Source organism: Siphateles boraxobius, unplaced genomic scaffold, assembly GCF_051911475.1.
Source record: "Siphateles boraxobius isolate OS27281-9 unplaced genomic scaffold, OSU_SipBor_1 35, whole genome shotgun sequence".
NCBI classification, from domain to species: domain Eukaryota; kingdom Metazoa; phylum Chordata; class Actinopteri; order Cypriniformes; family Leuciscidae; genus Siphateles; species Siphateles boraxobius.
This window is the reverse complement of record NW_027508975.1, coordinates 8,185,001-8,201,754: the sequence shown is the minus strand read 5'-3', so window position 1 is coordinate 8,201,754 and position 16,754 is coordinate 8,185,001. Positions and strand designations below refer to the sequence as shown.

General features: G+C 38.3%; 1 protein-coding gene and 1 non-coding gene across 9 annotated transcripts in view; one reads left to right on the top strand and one right to left on the bottom strand.

Annotated features, from left to right (window-relative positions):
- The first annotated feature begins 412 nt into the window (after nt 1-412).
- Nucleotides 413-486, top strand: trnai-aau (transfer RNA isoleucine (anticodon AAU)). The gene has a single exon. It is a non-coding gene; the product is annotated as a tRNA-Ile (tRNA).
- A 2,120-nt stretch (nt 487-2,606) lies between these two features.
- Nucleotides 2,607-16,754, bottom strand: part of elmo1 (engulfment and cell motility 1 (ced-12 homolog, C. elegans)) — an 87,956-nt gene continuing 73,808 nt past the window's right edge. For all 8 annotated transcript variants that reach the window (XM_077196193.1, XM_077196196.1, XM_077196195.1 and 5 more), the window contains 6 exons: nt 11,005-11,168; nt 9,827-9,939; nt 6,409-6,516; nt 6,213-6,295; nt 3,839-3,916; nt 2,607-3,729 (listed from right to left, as the gene is read on the bottom strand). In XM_077196193.1, coding sequence (XP_077052308.1) covers nt 3,529-3,729; nt 3,839-3,916; nt 6,213-6,295; nt 6,409-6,516; nt 9,827-9,939; nt 11,005-11,168 — 747 coding nt within the window. In that variant the 3' untranslated portion in view covers nt 2,607-3,528. The remainder of the gene's footprint in view (nt 3,730-3,838; nt 3,917-6,212; nt 6,296-6,408; nt 6,517-9,826; nt 9,940-11,004; nt 11,169-16,754) is intronic.

Sequence of the window (16,754 nt, the reverse complement as noted above, 5' to 3'; positions counted from 1 at the left end):
CTCTTGTTGTTCCAAACCTGATGGCTTTCTTCTGTCGAACACATAAGATAAAATTTTGAAGAATGTCTTTTAAATGACAGTAGTGACTGAAGAGTCATTCAAAATGATGTAAACCCCGTGTGCTATATCCCAAGTTTTTAGAAGTCATACAGTAGCTTTAAGTGAATGAGTGAACTGTTAATTTTAGCAACTGGATTATTTCGAATAAACCGATTCATTGAAAAGACATGACTCTCTAATGACTCATTCGTTCAAATTCGCCAGCGCTACTTTTACTTAGCTTTGATGATCAGTGAATAGCGACTTAAATTTCGATCCGTTCCTTGGCTTTCACAAAGCTATCGTTGTTACTACATTCACTCCTTTATCCGAGTGACTAGATGAGCCGTACAGTATTCTCAGCAGCTCGTCAGGCCGGTTAGCTCAGTTGGTTAGAGCGTGGTGCTAATAACGCCAAGGTCGCGGGTTCGATCCCCGTACTGGCCACGTTCGTTTTCCCCTCCTAACAATTTTACAAAATTCTACATTAGTCAGTATATTTATGTGTAAATATATATTTACATATGAGAGTAATGTTAAATGTTAATACCAACTTATTTGGTCTGGTAGATCTATTTCAAAATGGCAAAGTGGGCTTCCCTTAACTGACATGTTCACTGCCCATTTACAAACCATGGCATTCTTAATTTTATGTAATAGATAGACATGCAGCGTTTTAAGATATTCAGGTAGATGAATTTAAGATGTTCCCAAACATACACATCCATAACATTGTTCTAAATTTCTATGGATCTCCTTTTTTGTCAGTTAGTTTTTTTTTTTATATATTCTGGTTTTTGGAAATAATTTCAAATGATCAGAGACTCTTTAGCTTTGCAGATGAACTTTCTGTATGATACACACTATTCAATAAATCTGCCAGATGAGGGCCTGTTGACAAGATGAGCCTTCCACTTCTCCCTTTGTCCTGGATGAATCCAGTTTACTTTCATATAAAGACAGTGTACACAATCATGGAATAACCTTCATCTATCAGCAAAGAGCAGTACAATTACATTTCTAGATCGAGAGATTTCATTGTTGCCATTTTAAAACCAAAACTGAACTGAAGAGATGCAAGTATCAAGACTGCAGAAAGAGGCTGCATCTGAAATTTCATACTCTTTGAGTAGGTAGTTGTTTTAAATAAGTAATTACTTCATGGCCAACTTAAAAAAACATATATAGTATGAATTTGTGTACTATGAATGTAATCCGAACGTACTGCATTCGTCAGTTGAATCTCGCCGGGAGTAATATTTTTAAAAAGTACTCGTCACATACGGTTCTTCATTTACTATATATAGTAGGGAAGTATGTTCAAATGGAACACTTTGAGAAGTAGCATTAATGTTTTGACATTTTTTGATCATTTAAACGCTACTTTGTTCCAAACATTGTTTTTGTGAACAAAAGCACTGTCCTCTCAGTTATAAACTTTTGAACAATAGCATCTCTCAATAGCCAATGAAATTAACATATTCTTGCAGCAGGAATGTAGATCATCTTTCACTGTTCAGGTAAAGGTGTAGAAATGATGCAGAAAGCAAATATATTTGTTTTGTCAAGTATGCAACTCCCCATAAGAGAGACAAGATTCTTATCTACGCTTGAAGGGTGTGCTTAGTACAAAATCTGCCATCCGATTAAGAAATGCCATTAGATTACTCCACACCTTTTTCCAACTAAAAAGGGAAAACTTTCTGTGTTTTTTGGCCGTTCATTCACACGACAATGGCATTTTGGGGTGGCAGTGAGTAGGAGGAAGTCACTGGAAAGGCTAGAGTTACACAGACCAGCAGATTATTGCCAAGATGGCCCTGTTATTACCACACAGAGTTGTGAAGAACATTCCGGAACACCCCGAGTCTCTCAGGCTGTGATGGCCAGTGTTTTTTTGTGTTTGTGGGTAGTACAGTAATCCATGTTCCTAGTTGTGTAATATGAGAGGTAAGTGTATACACTTCTTGTGGGGCCTCGATTATAAAATGTTGCGTAGAAACCGTCCTAGATTTGGTCTTACGATCATTTCTCAAATGTACGTGTGATTCAGAGAACAAACGTACACAGTTTTTTCGTGAAAAATCCTTTAAGAATGGTGGGTGGCAAGAATTGCTTATATTCCTGTCCAACTCACTGCCACAAGGAAAAGTGTGTACATCTTCTTAGAACCTGACGTGGCGCTACAAGCAGTTTTCTACGTCAAAGACTTATATTTTTATAAAAATGAACGCTGGCGTGGATTTTAGTAAATTCACGTTTTATAAATGAGGCCCCTGGAGACCACTACTCATTGAAGGTGGTTCCCACAAAATCATACGGAATATATTAATAAAAATATAAAATACAAGCAAATATGAAATATAATATATACAAACGAGGGGAGTCCAGTCCTGTTTCTGGAGGGCCACCTTCCAGCACAGTTAAGTTCTAGCCTTAATTAAACACTCTTATAGCCAGTTAAACTTAAAACTTAACTCTTCAGGTAGGTAGCCCCCTAGGAGCAGGATATACCCCTGATTGATATAAAGTATGCAAGACAGAATGATTAAAGAAATGCTAAAAACTGAACTGGAATCCATCTTTAATGTAAACAGCAGGATGTTGCGTTCTAACAAACATGAGGGGAGAAAAATCATAAATCATAACAATTATAATACCCACAATCTTAAATTAAATTAATCATGAAAGTTCAAATGAAATTTGACGGCCCTGAAAAATGAAATTCCTTAACACACAGAAATGTATAATACTGACTACGTGGCAGCAATCACAAATATCACAAAAGTTTATACCAGCTTACAAAAACAGAAGCTCAATATTGCTTTGGAATTTTACAGCAGTCTGCCATGAGTCTGGTTGATGTCAAGTGAAGGAAAGAGCTATATCTACACGCCTGCATTATAGTCAGACAATGATAACAAAGTACGCACAAAGCAGGTATGGTTTAAGACAAAAAAGGCAACCTCTTGCATGAAGCTGCCTATTTAATTTAACAGTCTACAGTATAAGAGGCATGAATGGGGTACTTGGAGAAAGAACAAACTTGGACTTTGCTAGCAATATAGCTGCCGCTTGTTAGAGTGAGAAACATACTACAGTGAGTGCTACATGCCACAATCCCCTAGACTTTTTGCACACTCTACAGGGAGCATCCCACTCCGAACAGCCAGAAATTATGATGGGACAAAAATTCTTGACACAACCTTTTTTAAGCCAGAGCAGGTGGAGGTGGGCTGCTTGAGGAATGTAACTGTTTGAAGAGATGTCTGGAAATTACTGCGACAGGACTAGAGTGGTTTAGGACCTGAGGACCAGTTTGTGGTGGTTCTTTAACCAGACCAGATGGTTCATAGGTCTTGCAAGCCAAGTCCAGTAAGTTCAGCAAATCCATTGTGATGAGGCGTACTAGAGAGCCAAGTTTTAGCGGGAAAGAGTCTTTCTTCCAGTATGCAAGTACGAAAAATCAGTCAGTCCAGTGAAAGGGGATTAATTGCAGTCATAAACAAAGTCATAATTGCTTGGCTCTTTGGGGATTGGGGGAGGAACTTCAGGGATCTGGATGTTCTCCAGGTCCAGGAGGCGGAGCTTCATTTCCATGTTGAGAAGAGTGTCCATGTCTGAGCGAGTGAACTCACTTGTCATCTCCTTCCCCAGCAGTGCATTCAGCCCATCTGTCCACACACAGTACTGAAAAACAGCCAAAAACATGGCATTAAACCACAGCATGCACAAAATCCAAATCACACAAAGGAGTTGTGCTACACCACTTTGTAGCTTGCAGTTGCTGGTTGCTCACCTCGTGCTTGTCAGGGGCAATGAAGTTTAGATACTCATCAGACTCATAGAGGACAGAGAAAGCCAGCTCTAGCACCTCCTAAAGAAGGAAAGAGAATTGACACCGTCTGTCAAATGCTAATGGGGCTGCAGTGTTTGTGTGCCTCCTATTGCGTGACTTGCAGATCCTCTCCGAACATATTATGACAGCAGATGGTCCAATCTGTTTGTGTGTGTGTGTCTGTGTGTGTGTGTGTGTGTGTGTGTGTGTGTGTGTGTGTGTGTGTGTGTGTGTGTGTGTGTGTGTGTGTGTGTGTGTGTGTGTGTGATCGTATACCGGCTTCTCCTGGCAGGCACCAAGAGAAAGCAGTAGGAAGTGCATCAATGCTTTACCTTAACAAGATACTTCAGTCTCATGGACTCAAATCTACACAGAAAATACACGTAGTTTTTGGGGTAACTGCATTTGGTAACAACCCTGTCAAAATTACGGACATGCCAGCAAAGTCACCAATTCAAGTAAGAAGAGAACACCTTGTTCAATTGGCCAACAATCCAATCCTCTCTATGGCACATTTGAAATGTCTATGCCTAGATCTTATCAACACTTTTCAGACCCCTTGGCCTGTCTAGAGCCCTTACTTATAAGCCTACATTAATATCTCACAATAACTGTACTGGATCTCAGACCAGGATGTTTTTTTTAAATTCATAAACTACTTTACAAACTGTACCAGGTTTCTTTTATATGACTGACACAATATCAAATTCATTGACCTTATTCACAACTGTGATGACTCTGAATCTGAACCTAGGAGGTCTAAAAAAAAAAAAAAAAAGTGTTGAAGTCCTTACAACATAGGCGCAATACAATGCAGTGTTTCAGCCTGACGCAGTTATTTTCACGTCCTGTGCCACGTTGATTAATTAGCAAATGCATTTACGCCCATCTGTGCGTTCAGAGGTGTGTTCGAGTGCATTGATGGCGCATTGCTATTTTGAGACAACTGAAATAGACTGCGCCATTGACCAACTGAAACCTCGTCTAAAGGTCTGCTTATTAAACACACAGGGCAGCACCACCACAGAAACATGCAAAATATTAAAAAAAATGGGTTACAATGCAAAATATCTATTATTGTGTACATAAAGATATGGTGGAATCCGGCTTGTCCGTAGATGGTCTGCTCGCATGCTTTAACCTTGCGCACGAGCAGATCCGTTTGCACTCTGGAGACGCATTCGGTCTTTCCATTATCAAATTCCTTCATGTTAATAGTGAATCTGCCATTGTATGAGCACAACTGGCATTTAAAGGGAATGGGAGATGAGACTCTGATTGGTTTATTGCACGTAAAGTCCAAAACACACCCATTACTCATTAAGAGAATAGAGACAACCCTTTTAGACCATGTGCCTGGCGCGCCCGACCATTTTTTCCATCTTTAAACCAGCAAAGGTGGATTCGGACACTCCCTAACTGCACATTAGACAGTAACTTAACGCTTTAGACTATGCGCTTAGATCCTTAAAATAGGGCCCCTAGAGTTAAATGCTCTAGGGCAGTGTTTTTCAACCCGGTGGCCAGGTCCCACTAGGGAAATACTGCTCTAGTACAGTGGTGGGCCTTTCTGCAGAGTGTGGCTCTAACTCTAATAAAACAAGCTAATTAAGATCTTCAGGATTATTAGAAACTTCCATGCAGGTTTGAGCTAAACTCTGCAGGAATGTGGTCGTCCAGGAGCAGGTCTAGATACTTCTAAACCATTAAAATAACTCTGATATATCATATGTGACCAAAGTGGAATCCTTCAAATTCTTCAGAATAATGATTTCTTGGAATGGTAAATAAGGCGACGTAAAAATTGGACGTACTTCTGCGGCAAACATTAAGTTTACCACAGGCATTACTGCTGCAGTGCTTCTCAGCCTTAATGATGTCTACCATATCAAGACAATCAGAATAATGTCTCTTTTCAGCAGTTAGTAAGGGAAGTGTTTTTTCAAGTCAAATTCCTATTAATATAAATGTTTCTTAAAGAAAGTACAAAAAACAACAACATTGATACACATTGTTATTTTACAGACAGTGTCATCAGGACTAAGGGGATCCTTATGGCTGTGCCAGAAGGTTTCAACTATACTTGATATCCTGTCCTCAAGTTTAATCAATGTCAAATTTATGCCACAACTGTAAAAAATGACTCCCTGTTGACCAAATTGTCTGCTTTGTTCTGTGGGAAGAAGAAAGGGTGACTTTGAAACTGAAGTGAGCTGATGTATCATTACTCACAAAGCTACAAGGCATAACTAATGCACCCTTTGTCACCAAGCCACAAACCACTGCATCAAACGAAAATTTGATCTTTGGATATTCAAGAGAATTTTTTGCTCACCTTGTTCTGCTTCAGAGCTCCCTTTTCCTTCATGTGTGGACAGTCTTTACCAGTGACAACAGCTTTGATGTCAGCCACAGGAACTGCCATAGGGAACAAAGAATAATTAATAAGACAGGGTGTGGCCATCTTAATAGAGTGAAGCCACTACACAACGATCAGATGTTACTGTACAGAGTACAGAGGCTGTACTCACGCTTGTCCTGTAGGGAATCATGGGGTACCTCTCCCTGAGGGCTCTCCTCCAAATCCCCGTAGTGGAGAACTTTATGATTGGGCGACAATCGACAGTACCAGAACTTGTCTGTAAAGAAGCAGAGCAGTAGGTCAGTCTTCCACCATGTAATGCTAACAAGTTGTCTTTCATTCTATTGCAATGCTTAATATTATTTGGCTTTGCATTGCAGATTGGGTAAAGCTGTGACAGGCAATTTTCCCCCCAAATCACTTCCCAAGGCTTCCTGTGCCATGCCAAAAGCAGACAAAAGTGATCACTGCCAGGACTGCTCACATTTAGCCTAGAAGGCCATAGCTGGCACTCAACCCTAGCGCCTGAATCCAAGTCTTAATAGCAGGGAATAGCAGTTTGGCAAATTAAAAAACATTGTGGGATATAAGAGTGTCCTGCAGGGTGGCACTGCACAGGCTACATATACACACCCAAAGAGATAAGAGTGTGCTGGAAACAGCTTGATCTAGGGTGATCTCTCTTCAGCTTACCAACAAACCAGCTCAATGGGTCATTTATCCACCACTACAAATGTACAATGAGCAACCAATGGATATTGCAGCCAACATCCATCTGTGAGCCCTGTGAGATATGTGCAGAATGGTTTAATATGCATTCAGTGTCACGTGCATAATGAAAAGTTGGTGAAAATGTCCTTTGTACATGGCTTTCCTGAATTTATATTCTAATTGATGACATACAGTACATAAGTCACGAGACAGAGGGAGCGATGTGGATGCAGATAGAAGTCATTTTTATTTAAGGGAATCCTGAATGGTAGTGCTGTGGTGCCCTTTCCTCAGGCATCATGCATGCACTTAAACCAACATCTGGGACTAAGAACACAAGATCTCCTTAACCTTAAGATGACACTGCAACCTAATCAAGTATCTATCAAATGCAAAGATTTACAAACTAGTGTATGGCAATCTAAAGTGAACAAACGCCTACAAACAAAAACAATTCATTCAATTCAATCTCTGTGTTGAACTTAATCTTCTCCCAATGTAAACCTGTAATTCTGAAGATTAGCTGGCTCAGGATTTTTAACTAGTATTTTTTAACTATTATTCAGAAAGCTCAGCCTCAGGCAACTTCTGCAATACTTAAGATTCAAGGTAGAAACTGGACAGCTAATTTTTTCCACCATGAGAAGAGAACTTTGCTTTGGGGGAACAATAGGGAATACAAATGTCAATGTAGCATCTGTCACAGTGAAAATCCACAGGTGCGCTTCAATCTTTCATTTAAGAGCAGTCCTTAAATGCTTGCTGAAAAGGTTAGTTGTTCATGGACAAAAGCAATGGTCTGACATAGGGCTATCTTGGGAATTTTGGTGGCTTCATGTGGTCAGTACCTCCTGTGGGGAACCTCATTCTAAAGATTATATTAGGAAGTAGAACATACCTGAATGTCATGGAGCAAGCTATTGAAATGGCGCAAATACATTCAATGTGATTCAAAGTAAATGACATCATCACGAAGGTTACTATAACAATAATAAATTAAATATATTAGGGACCTAACGGTGTCTGTAATGAAAAAACTGATATACAGTATACTGCCACATACCACAAACACATGGGCGCGTACAAAGGTAACTATTCAATGGTATTTCATGTGGTGCATACACATGGATAAGAATAAGTCACTGAAATATTGGTTATTACTAGGCAGTCCTCCTTTACTGCTGTATCCAATCCTGCATTCTGGACACCTTTGAACTTGGAATTCTCTTACCTCCTACTTGAAAATAAGTTGGGACAGATCGATCAAGCACCATTACATTTGGTTATTTTCAGTGGAAGTGAAAATAACCAAATAAAATTTTAGTCCACGAATGCAAGTTGCCTGGAATACTTTGAGGTTGGGGCAAAAAAATTCAACATTCAAATATTCCCACCATGGATTTTTATTTAATTTTTACTTCGTTCACATGAGCTTCTATGTCTGCACTCTCATTAGTAGTCACCGCTTCTGGATAAATATCGACTTATCAAATGTGTACTGCATATGCCAGTCAAATTATGAGAGGGTGCAATGTAAGTCATATTAAGTGTCTCAAGCGGAAAATATAATCGTTGATTATGAACAAAAAAAAAGTTTTTCATTCACATAAATAAGGTTCATAATTGAAGAAAATTATGTCAATAAAACAGGAAAAGTGTGACAATTCTCAAATGAATAGAGAAAGGAAGAAAGGAGAAAGAGAGGCAAGCAGACGGATGCATAGCAAGAGATAGACAAGGTGTCTAGTCTTAGAATGATCTAATCCTGTAGAAGTGTGAAGAGTGTTAAATTATCCAGGCTAACTGATAAAGCCTCCCTCTGAGCTCAGCAGACAGCCCTCCTCTTCACCCAGCCCGCGTAAAAAGCGGTATTACATTTGACGATCCTTCAACTCCCCAATCTGTGCCGTAAGCTTTATCACTCCCACCACTCGGCGTTTGTTTGAAATTGGCTCCATACTTCCACTCTCTCAGCAACGGAAAATGCTATTTTTCACACTTGCTAAATCATGCTGTCGGTTTAATAATAGCACTCATAAAAATGTAATTCATAGGACGTATGAATTTCAAAGTGTTTATGTAAAATAGTTGGATAAAACTATTATTTTCTATTCTTAACATTCTAACATTATGTTACTAAACTAAGAGATTGCTGATGTGCAAATAAAAAAAAATTGTGACCAATGAAGGTGTCAGTAAATTCCTATAATTCCAAAGTTCTGTTTTCAAATAAGAAGTAATAAAAGGCAGAATGGAGCAACCCCATTAAGTGAATCAATTCACACACTGAGGACGAGCATAAGAAAGCTAGTGAAGCTCTGCTCACTCAGAAATGATACATTAAGACATTTCAGCTGAAAGCACATTCATTTTAGGAGAGTTAAATCTTATACTGTGTACTAACCAGACAAATCCAGGGACAATCACATTTTTTAGGGGAAACTGAAGGTGAAAATGCTGCATTACACCACAGAGACACAGTAAGAAAAACAAGGGCATATTGATATTATTTTAATGCAAAAAATGCATGTATTTTCATTAATTTCTGTGCTGCTTCAGCAAACGGCATCCTTTTTATGGTTCTCCTTAGAGAACCTTGAGGGATTTGTCATGCAATATCCTGTTTCTCTACTACCACATGCAATCTCTCTCAGGCTTGCCAATGTATAACATACATGAGGTACAGGATTGTTGCTCAATGGATGTACTGTGTGGGTGGGAAATGCTGAAAACAGAATCAAGCAATAGACAAAATGTAGTGTTGCTCAAAGATGCTGGTTAGGACAGAAACTTGGATTAACAAGAAAGAGGCAGCTTGTATCACTTTTAGTTTTGTTGTGTCACTTTGTTGCCTTATGACATGGTGTTTTTCTTACCTTGTCTCCTTCGGCTGCTGATCTTCCTGAAACAGGTGCCCTCACACAGGCGATTGAGGCGTTGCTGTTTGATCAACTCCATGATCTCTGGCTGGATTTTCTCCCTAAGCTCCCTGGAGAAACATCAGACAAATGCAGTTTAAAGTACTGATTCACCACTTTACTGGCAGTTTACACAAAGAAAGACGGGACATACAGACTTGGCCTTTAGATATTTCTTTGTACAAGTCAGGAAGAGCCAGGCAAACTTTCTTTTATCTTGTGGTTTTGCTAATACTACTGCCAAATTTACCTCATTTAGATCGAAAGCTGAGAATTTGCAAAAATAATTAGCCATTTAAAGACTAAGCTAATGCTCAGGGCATTGCTTAAATTACAGAAGAGAAGTAATTTATGAGAATTTTTTTATATCACATTCTGTGGTAATGAGTTGCCTTATCTGGTTTTTGATTGCAGATTTTATCCTTTTTATGTTTAATTTTGTTTGGGATTAAAAAGTAGCCATTCTCAATATCATGTAGTGTTTTTTTTTTTTAAATGAATAGTAATTTATTAATTATTTAATTTAGCTACAATAACCTAATTAATACAATAAGAACCATGTTTACTACTGTAAAAATGCATACAATACATTTAATAATAATGCTACTGTAATAATAATACAAAAAAAATAATTAAAAATGCTTGTGAATACTGGGAAAAAAATCTTAAGGTTCCCACATTTTTGACCACTGATTTTACCATTTGGTTTTGTGTATACTGTCAAAAGCCAAGCCGACAATTTGATATTTCTGTTATAGTCAACAGACTGAACCATGTTACATATTTCACATTGATAGAACATAAAATCATGAGTGATATTTCCAGCGTTTCAGTTCAAACAAGCTCTGAAAGTTCAACACGGACATTTCCATTTCACTGTTATATTGCATGTTGATGTATGCACAAAAAACGAATGTTCTCTGCGATTGTACATTCCAGCTCAAATGACACAACTGTAATGCAGTGGGTAATTTATATAATGAAGTCTCCTCTTAGTTGAATTAGTTATGAACCATTTAAAGGATTGTTTTCAATCATGAGTGGGATACAGGTGCAGTACACATGGATCAAAACTGGGTGAGTCTGATTGTGGGAAATGAGTGCTTCAGATAATTGAAGAGTTTCCAGTGACTCACAGGATGGGCCGGGATTGGAAATCCTCCTGGTTCATCCTTTCGGACTGGCGCAATTTGAGGATCTCAGTGTAGCTCAGATTTTGCAGACGACTTTTAAACTGATCCAGAGAGTTAGGCTTGACCGTGAGAGCACGAGTGATCTGCTCCTTCACCACCTGCATCACCTATAGCACACAAACACACAGATTTCATCATTAGGACATCATTTTATGCATTCAGGCAGACAAACTTCTCATTATTATATCTTGCTTTTACTTTAGTACAGCTTTTGAATGAAACAATGACAAAAGATCAGACCGTTGATTGAAACTTGAAACTGATGATGATAATGACAGCACAAGGTCAGTATAACTGACACAAAAGGACAACTTTTATTATGATCATTATCTTAAAAACCTAATGCTTACATGACTGAAATTTGTTTTGAATTTGAACTTAATTTTGAACTCTCAAAGTGCACCAGATTGATGAATTTAATATTAATATACATTCATACATATGGTATACATGGTATACATATTCAAGGGCGTGCAAAGATTGGTTGTGTTTATGATGTAGTGGGCCAGTCTGGGTCGATTTTTATTCCCAGTCCAGCCCTGCTACCAGTCAAAATTGTTTTTGTCTACAAAACAAATTTCAGCCATGTAAGCATTAGGTTTTTAAGATCATGATCATAATAAAAGTTGCCCATAAAACTCGTTTAGAAACTCGCCCATGATCATAATAAAAGTTGCCCATAAAACTCGTTTGAAAAACTCGCCCATTCATTTAGTTTTGTTTAATTGGTGGCGCTGGGATCTTTGTAACGGTGTAATGCATTGGACAAAAAAGTCAGTGTAGGCTTGATGCCGTTTCCATTCAAATAAAAGTTCATGTGTTTATTTCTTTCAAGTATAGAAATTAGTTCAAAACTAATTATGAAAGTTGCTTTTATTTTTCAGTGCATTTTGTTTTACAATATATGGCTATTACTGTTTAAGGGATTAATATTATAACTATTATTATGTAGTAGTGTAATGTAGACAGACACTACGTATATCACAACTAAAAGAGTTTTGAGTTTTTCTTTGTTCAATTTGCAAACTGAATATGGGTTGGAGCTCTTAATTTTGAATACTCAAAGTGCACCAGATTGATGAATTTAACATTAAAAAGCACAAAATTTTCTTATGGGGGAGCATGCCCCCAAACCCCCCAAGAGGGACGGATGAATATTATAACTATTATTATGTAGTAGTGTAATGTAGACAGACACTATATCACAACTAAAAGAGTTTTCAATTTTTCTTTGTTCAATTTGCAAACTGAATATGTGTTGGAGCTCTTAATTTTGAATACTCAAAGTGCACCAGATTGAGGAATTTAACATTAAAAAGCACACAATTTTCTTACGGGGGAGCATGCCCCCAAACCCCCCAAGAGGGACGGATGAACACTCACCACAGATTACCTAAAAATCCTGTGTCAAACACTGGTATCACCAATTGAGCAAAACTAAATGAACGGGCCGCCGATGTACGAGTTTTATGGCCCGTTCAGATAAAAAAAATATATATATCATTTTTCAGAGTATGAGATGTATCGGCCCAAAAAAGCATGTCAGCCCACCGGAAAAAGTGCCCGGTATGCCCGATGGCTGGTAGTGTACATCCTAAGTGTCTACATACATTCCCAGATAAAAGGTTTCTGAATAGACAAGTAAATATATATAAATAAATATTCTATCCCCTAACTCTAACCCTAAACCTATCCATCACAGAAAACCTTTATTTGTGTACTTTGTGTACATTTATGTTATTAGCAACTTCTTACTAAATCATCTTGGAATATATTGTGCAAAATCACATTACTGGCAAACACCTGGACAGGCATTCACAAACTTATTAAGCTCCAGGCATGTTAGACAGGTAAAGCTGGGTGTCGTCAGCATAATAGTGGAAATTAATATCATACTTCCTAAAAATATGTCCAAGGGGCAGTAAATAAAAAAATAAAAGTGGGCCCAAGACTGAGCCTTGTGGAACACCAGTGGTAACAGTTTTAAGGCTTTATTCTCACAGGTAAACCACCACTGAAGAGCACGTATTAAGAAGTTGCTCAGAAGAAACTCTTCATGTAGAGATAAGTGGAGGCCAGCCAAGCACAGTCATGGAGATTACGGTTTGATGAAGAATCAAATGCAAATAAACAGAAGTAACAGCCAGCAATGGACTATGACAAGAATTCCCCCATATGCAGCATAAGAAGACAGCATTCCTTTATCCTCATATACAGAAACGGCCAGCTGCAATAAAGCCTCAGCTTTTCTGGTAATGCTTGAGTAATGCACATCTCGAAATCACAAACAGAGGGTTGGTGTACGCACCGAACCTTGGGCTACAGATCATATGCTGTGATTAGCTATGGAGCACAGCAACGCATGAGTTGGGATGCTGGAAACGAGTCCAGTAGCTATTCACGCATGCATCCCCACCCAGTCACCCAGAGAAGCAGGTGCCGCTGGCTCGCACAGCACATTAGATGAGGTTTAATTAGTGGTAAGATTGTGCCAAGGTCAAGGCCCCCCCCAAATCACTAGGCTGATATGTCCGTGCTTGAAGAATGAGCGGAGTAATAGCTGGAGGAATAAACCGATATGGCTCTATTCAAACTGCATAGGAAGGTTTAAAGGGGAGGGGGGTTGCAGGTGACAGCTGCAGGCGGGGGACGAAGAACCGAACATCTCCACTTGAAACAATCCCTTATGCCGGGGGAAGCAATTTTCTGAGCACATTTGCAGATTTTTCACGGTTCAAAATTAATTAATCCAAAGCTCTCTCTCTCTCTCTTCCTTTTATCTGCCTCTTTAAATCAAGTTGTGATGGCTGAAATAGAAGCAGACCTTTTATTTGAGAGGACGAGGTGATATGGGGGAACAGTGGAATTTCAGCTGCTGATGTGGTGGGCGGTGATATTTATGAGTAAAGCGGAAATAGACCTTTTTTTTTGACAAACGCACGCAAGTGTGTCACAGCCTCAGCAGGAAGTGTGTGAGTCTTCATCTGCCCTGCCATGCTTATTGTCTTTCTCTCGCCTCTCCTCTCTCGAGCATCTAAATGCACAGAACACACTCGCCCACTGTGTGTCAGCCTGCAGATAATACAGAGTGACAGACAGTAGAATGAATGTGTGTGTATTTGTGCATGTTTGTGTGCTTGTGAGTTCAAAAATTGAAAGCACTCTTAAGACCAAGGCTGTTATTCTGCATTGTACTATATATTTTGATTTATATTGATACATCAGATCTATTATTATACACTCTAAGGCGCCTGCATTAATACATTTGAATGTCAAAGCTATAATGGCATTGAACAAATCTATTGCTTCCTTCAGGCATAACAAATGAGGGATTAATCTTAATATTAAAGTGTTTCTGAATCATCTTTGGAAAGTGAGTGGGATCATTTCAGCGACATTAAAGGCCTGAAGAGAGTTGTGTAATGACACAAAGTAATATAATATATAATATAATTGAATATATAATATAATATATAATATAAAATACAACACACTTTCGTATACTGCCGTCGTGGATTATACTTAGGAAACAGAAGTAAGCAAACCCAGATTTTAAGGCCCTAACAAACAAGTGCTGTAAAATATATTTATATTCCTTCATACATTTTTATATCTGATAAACTGGCCGCTGAACAACTGAAAAAAGATAACAAATGGATTTTCTGGATGATTAAAGTTTAAAACAAATTTGTCCGTTTGTCCACACAAACAGCTATGATACACAAGCCAAATGTTAATGAGAAACAGAAAAACAAACCATATGCATCAGTAAGACAAACAGTGATACATGTGCATTACATTATACATGTGCATTTTCCTGTCTTATCCTGTCAGATCATAAGCAATGCACAACAACCACCAAGAGAAACACACACACAAAACCACAAAATCCATTATGGAAGTGGTGTTTGTTAAAGGTAAAACTCTTTTAACTTCATACTCCGTCTGTCTGGCCTATACATAGACCAACAATTTAAAATGCAAAAACCACCATGACATAGGACAGTGTTATTCCATATATGACCCTTGAAAAGCACATTACCTCCAGTAGCATTTAGTGGCCCACTCGTTGGTTTTTACCAGCACCTTTTTTTTTGCAACTGTAGCAGTTTGCTTACTTCCCTCATTCAGACAGCCAATCAAAGCACTGCTGTGCCTCCAATCAAGGCAGGCAAGATGTATTGCTCCCGTCCAATTTTAATTACAACTTTGCGCAGCTATCCATCATGAATTCATAGGTATGCCTCTCGGTTTTACATACCAGCACATTATTAATAGTCATATTTTTTCCCTACCTGTAATTATGCAAGGGCCGTAATTCAATAACTTTTTTTATTGATTTAGGAAGATAAATCACATATCATTTTATGAGCAGCTTTGCTGTAAACAAAGCCTAAAAGAGGATTATCTTTATTCATGATCCTGACATTTTGTATGACTAATATACATAGGAAATGCCATATTAAAACATTCTGCATGTGAAGCTGAAGTGAACATCGGTTACCGCCACAGGATCGTCTGTGAACCTGGAGTGAGCCTAGTAAAACTCTAGGACTATGTCCTAACCAGACGTGACGTGGTAACATTTCAGCGACAAGCAATTTGTCTGTCCACACCTGATATGACATGACTACAAAATCCATCAAAAATCACAGCCAATCAGAAGAGCATGTGGGAGGGCTCTGTCTGCAAGTGCAGTGCAATCTCAATTAAATGAATAAGTAGCCTACATAATCTAATCTATACATTTTAAACCACTTTAACATGATACAAATACATACTGAGAGACTGATACAATCTTTGTCATGGATTACACTTGAGTTCAGGGTTTTAACATTAATTTATTTTCAAGATCTGAGGTAAATTGTCCATTGCTGCTTTCAGTATGGCTACAAAGGTCATGCAGAATGATATTCAAACACACACAGACCGTTTTAACTTTAAATAAAGTATATACTCAGAACCTGAGATATTCATTGTCATAGTTTATATGTTGTTGTTGTTCCAGGTGCAATTTTGCAGAAATAGAAACCGTCTAAATCCTCTGATGACAGGGTCGAGGCTGGTTTGGACCAAAACTGATTAACATGGCAAATATACCTTTCATCGCATGTCACAGTGTCGCCTCACATCTGGTTAGGACATGGTGTTAGGATCAAACCCAAAACCTTTCAATTGGTGCAGTTCTCCAAAGACCAAGCTGCTTCAATTCGTGCAGTTCTCCAAAGACAAAGCTGCTTAATTAGCCCAGGAAGTCACATCAATATAAGTCTTTGCCACAACTGAAACATTCATAATTATAACTTACAACTTGTCAATCATTCAAATAGTATTTAATAAACTTCAAATCTGACTGGAAAGGAACAGAAAACAAATGTTCAAGTACAGGCTGGGAAGCATATCTTTCACTCATCCCTCTTCGCATTCATTTTGCTTGTTATGGACCGTGGACCCAATGGGGTAATCAGGCATGAAAAAGCAAAGGGACATTTATCCATTCCACAATTGGCATGCTAATTATGCTGTTTCCTCCCCCATAATGATTTTTATAACAGTTAATAATGATTCACATCAAAGAAATGGGCATTACTTCAAAGAAAACAAATAGATATCATTACCGGAAAAATAATTTGCTGGAAACACTGACCGCAAAGACTATGTGATGAATTTAGATGCAGTATAGTCTGAAGTCA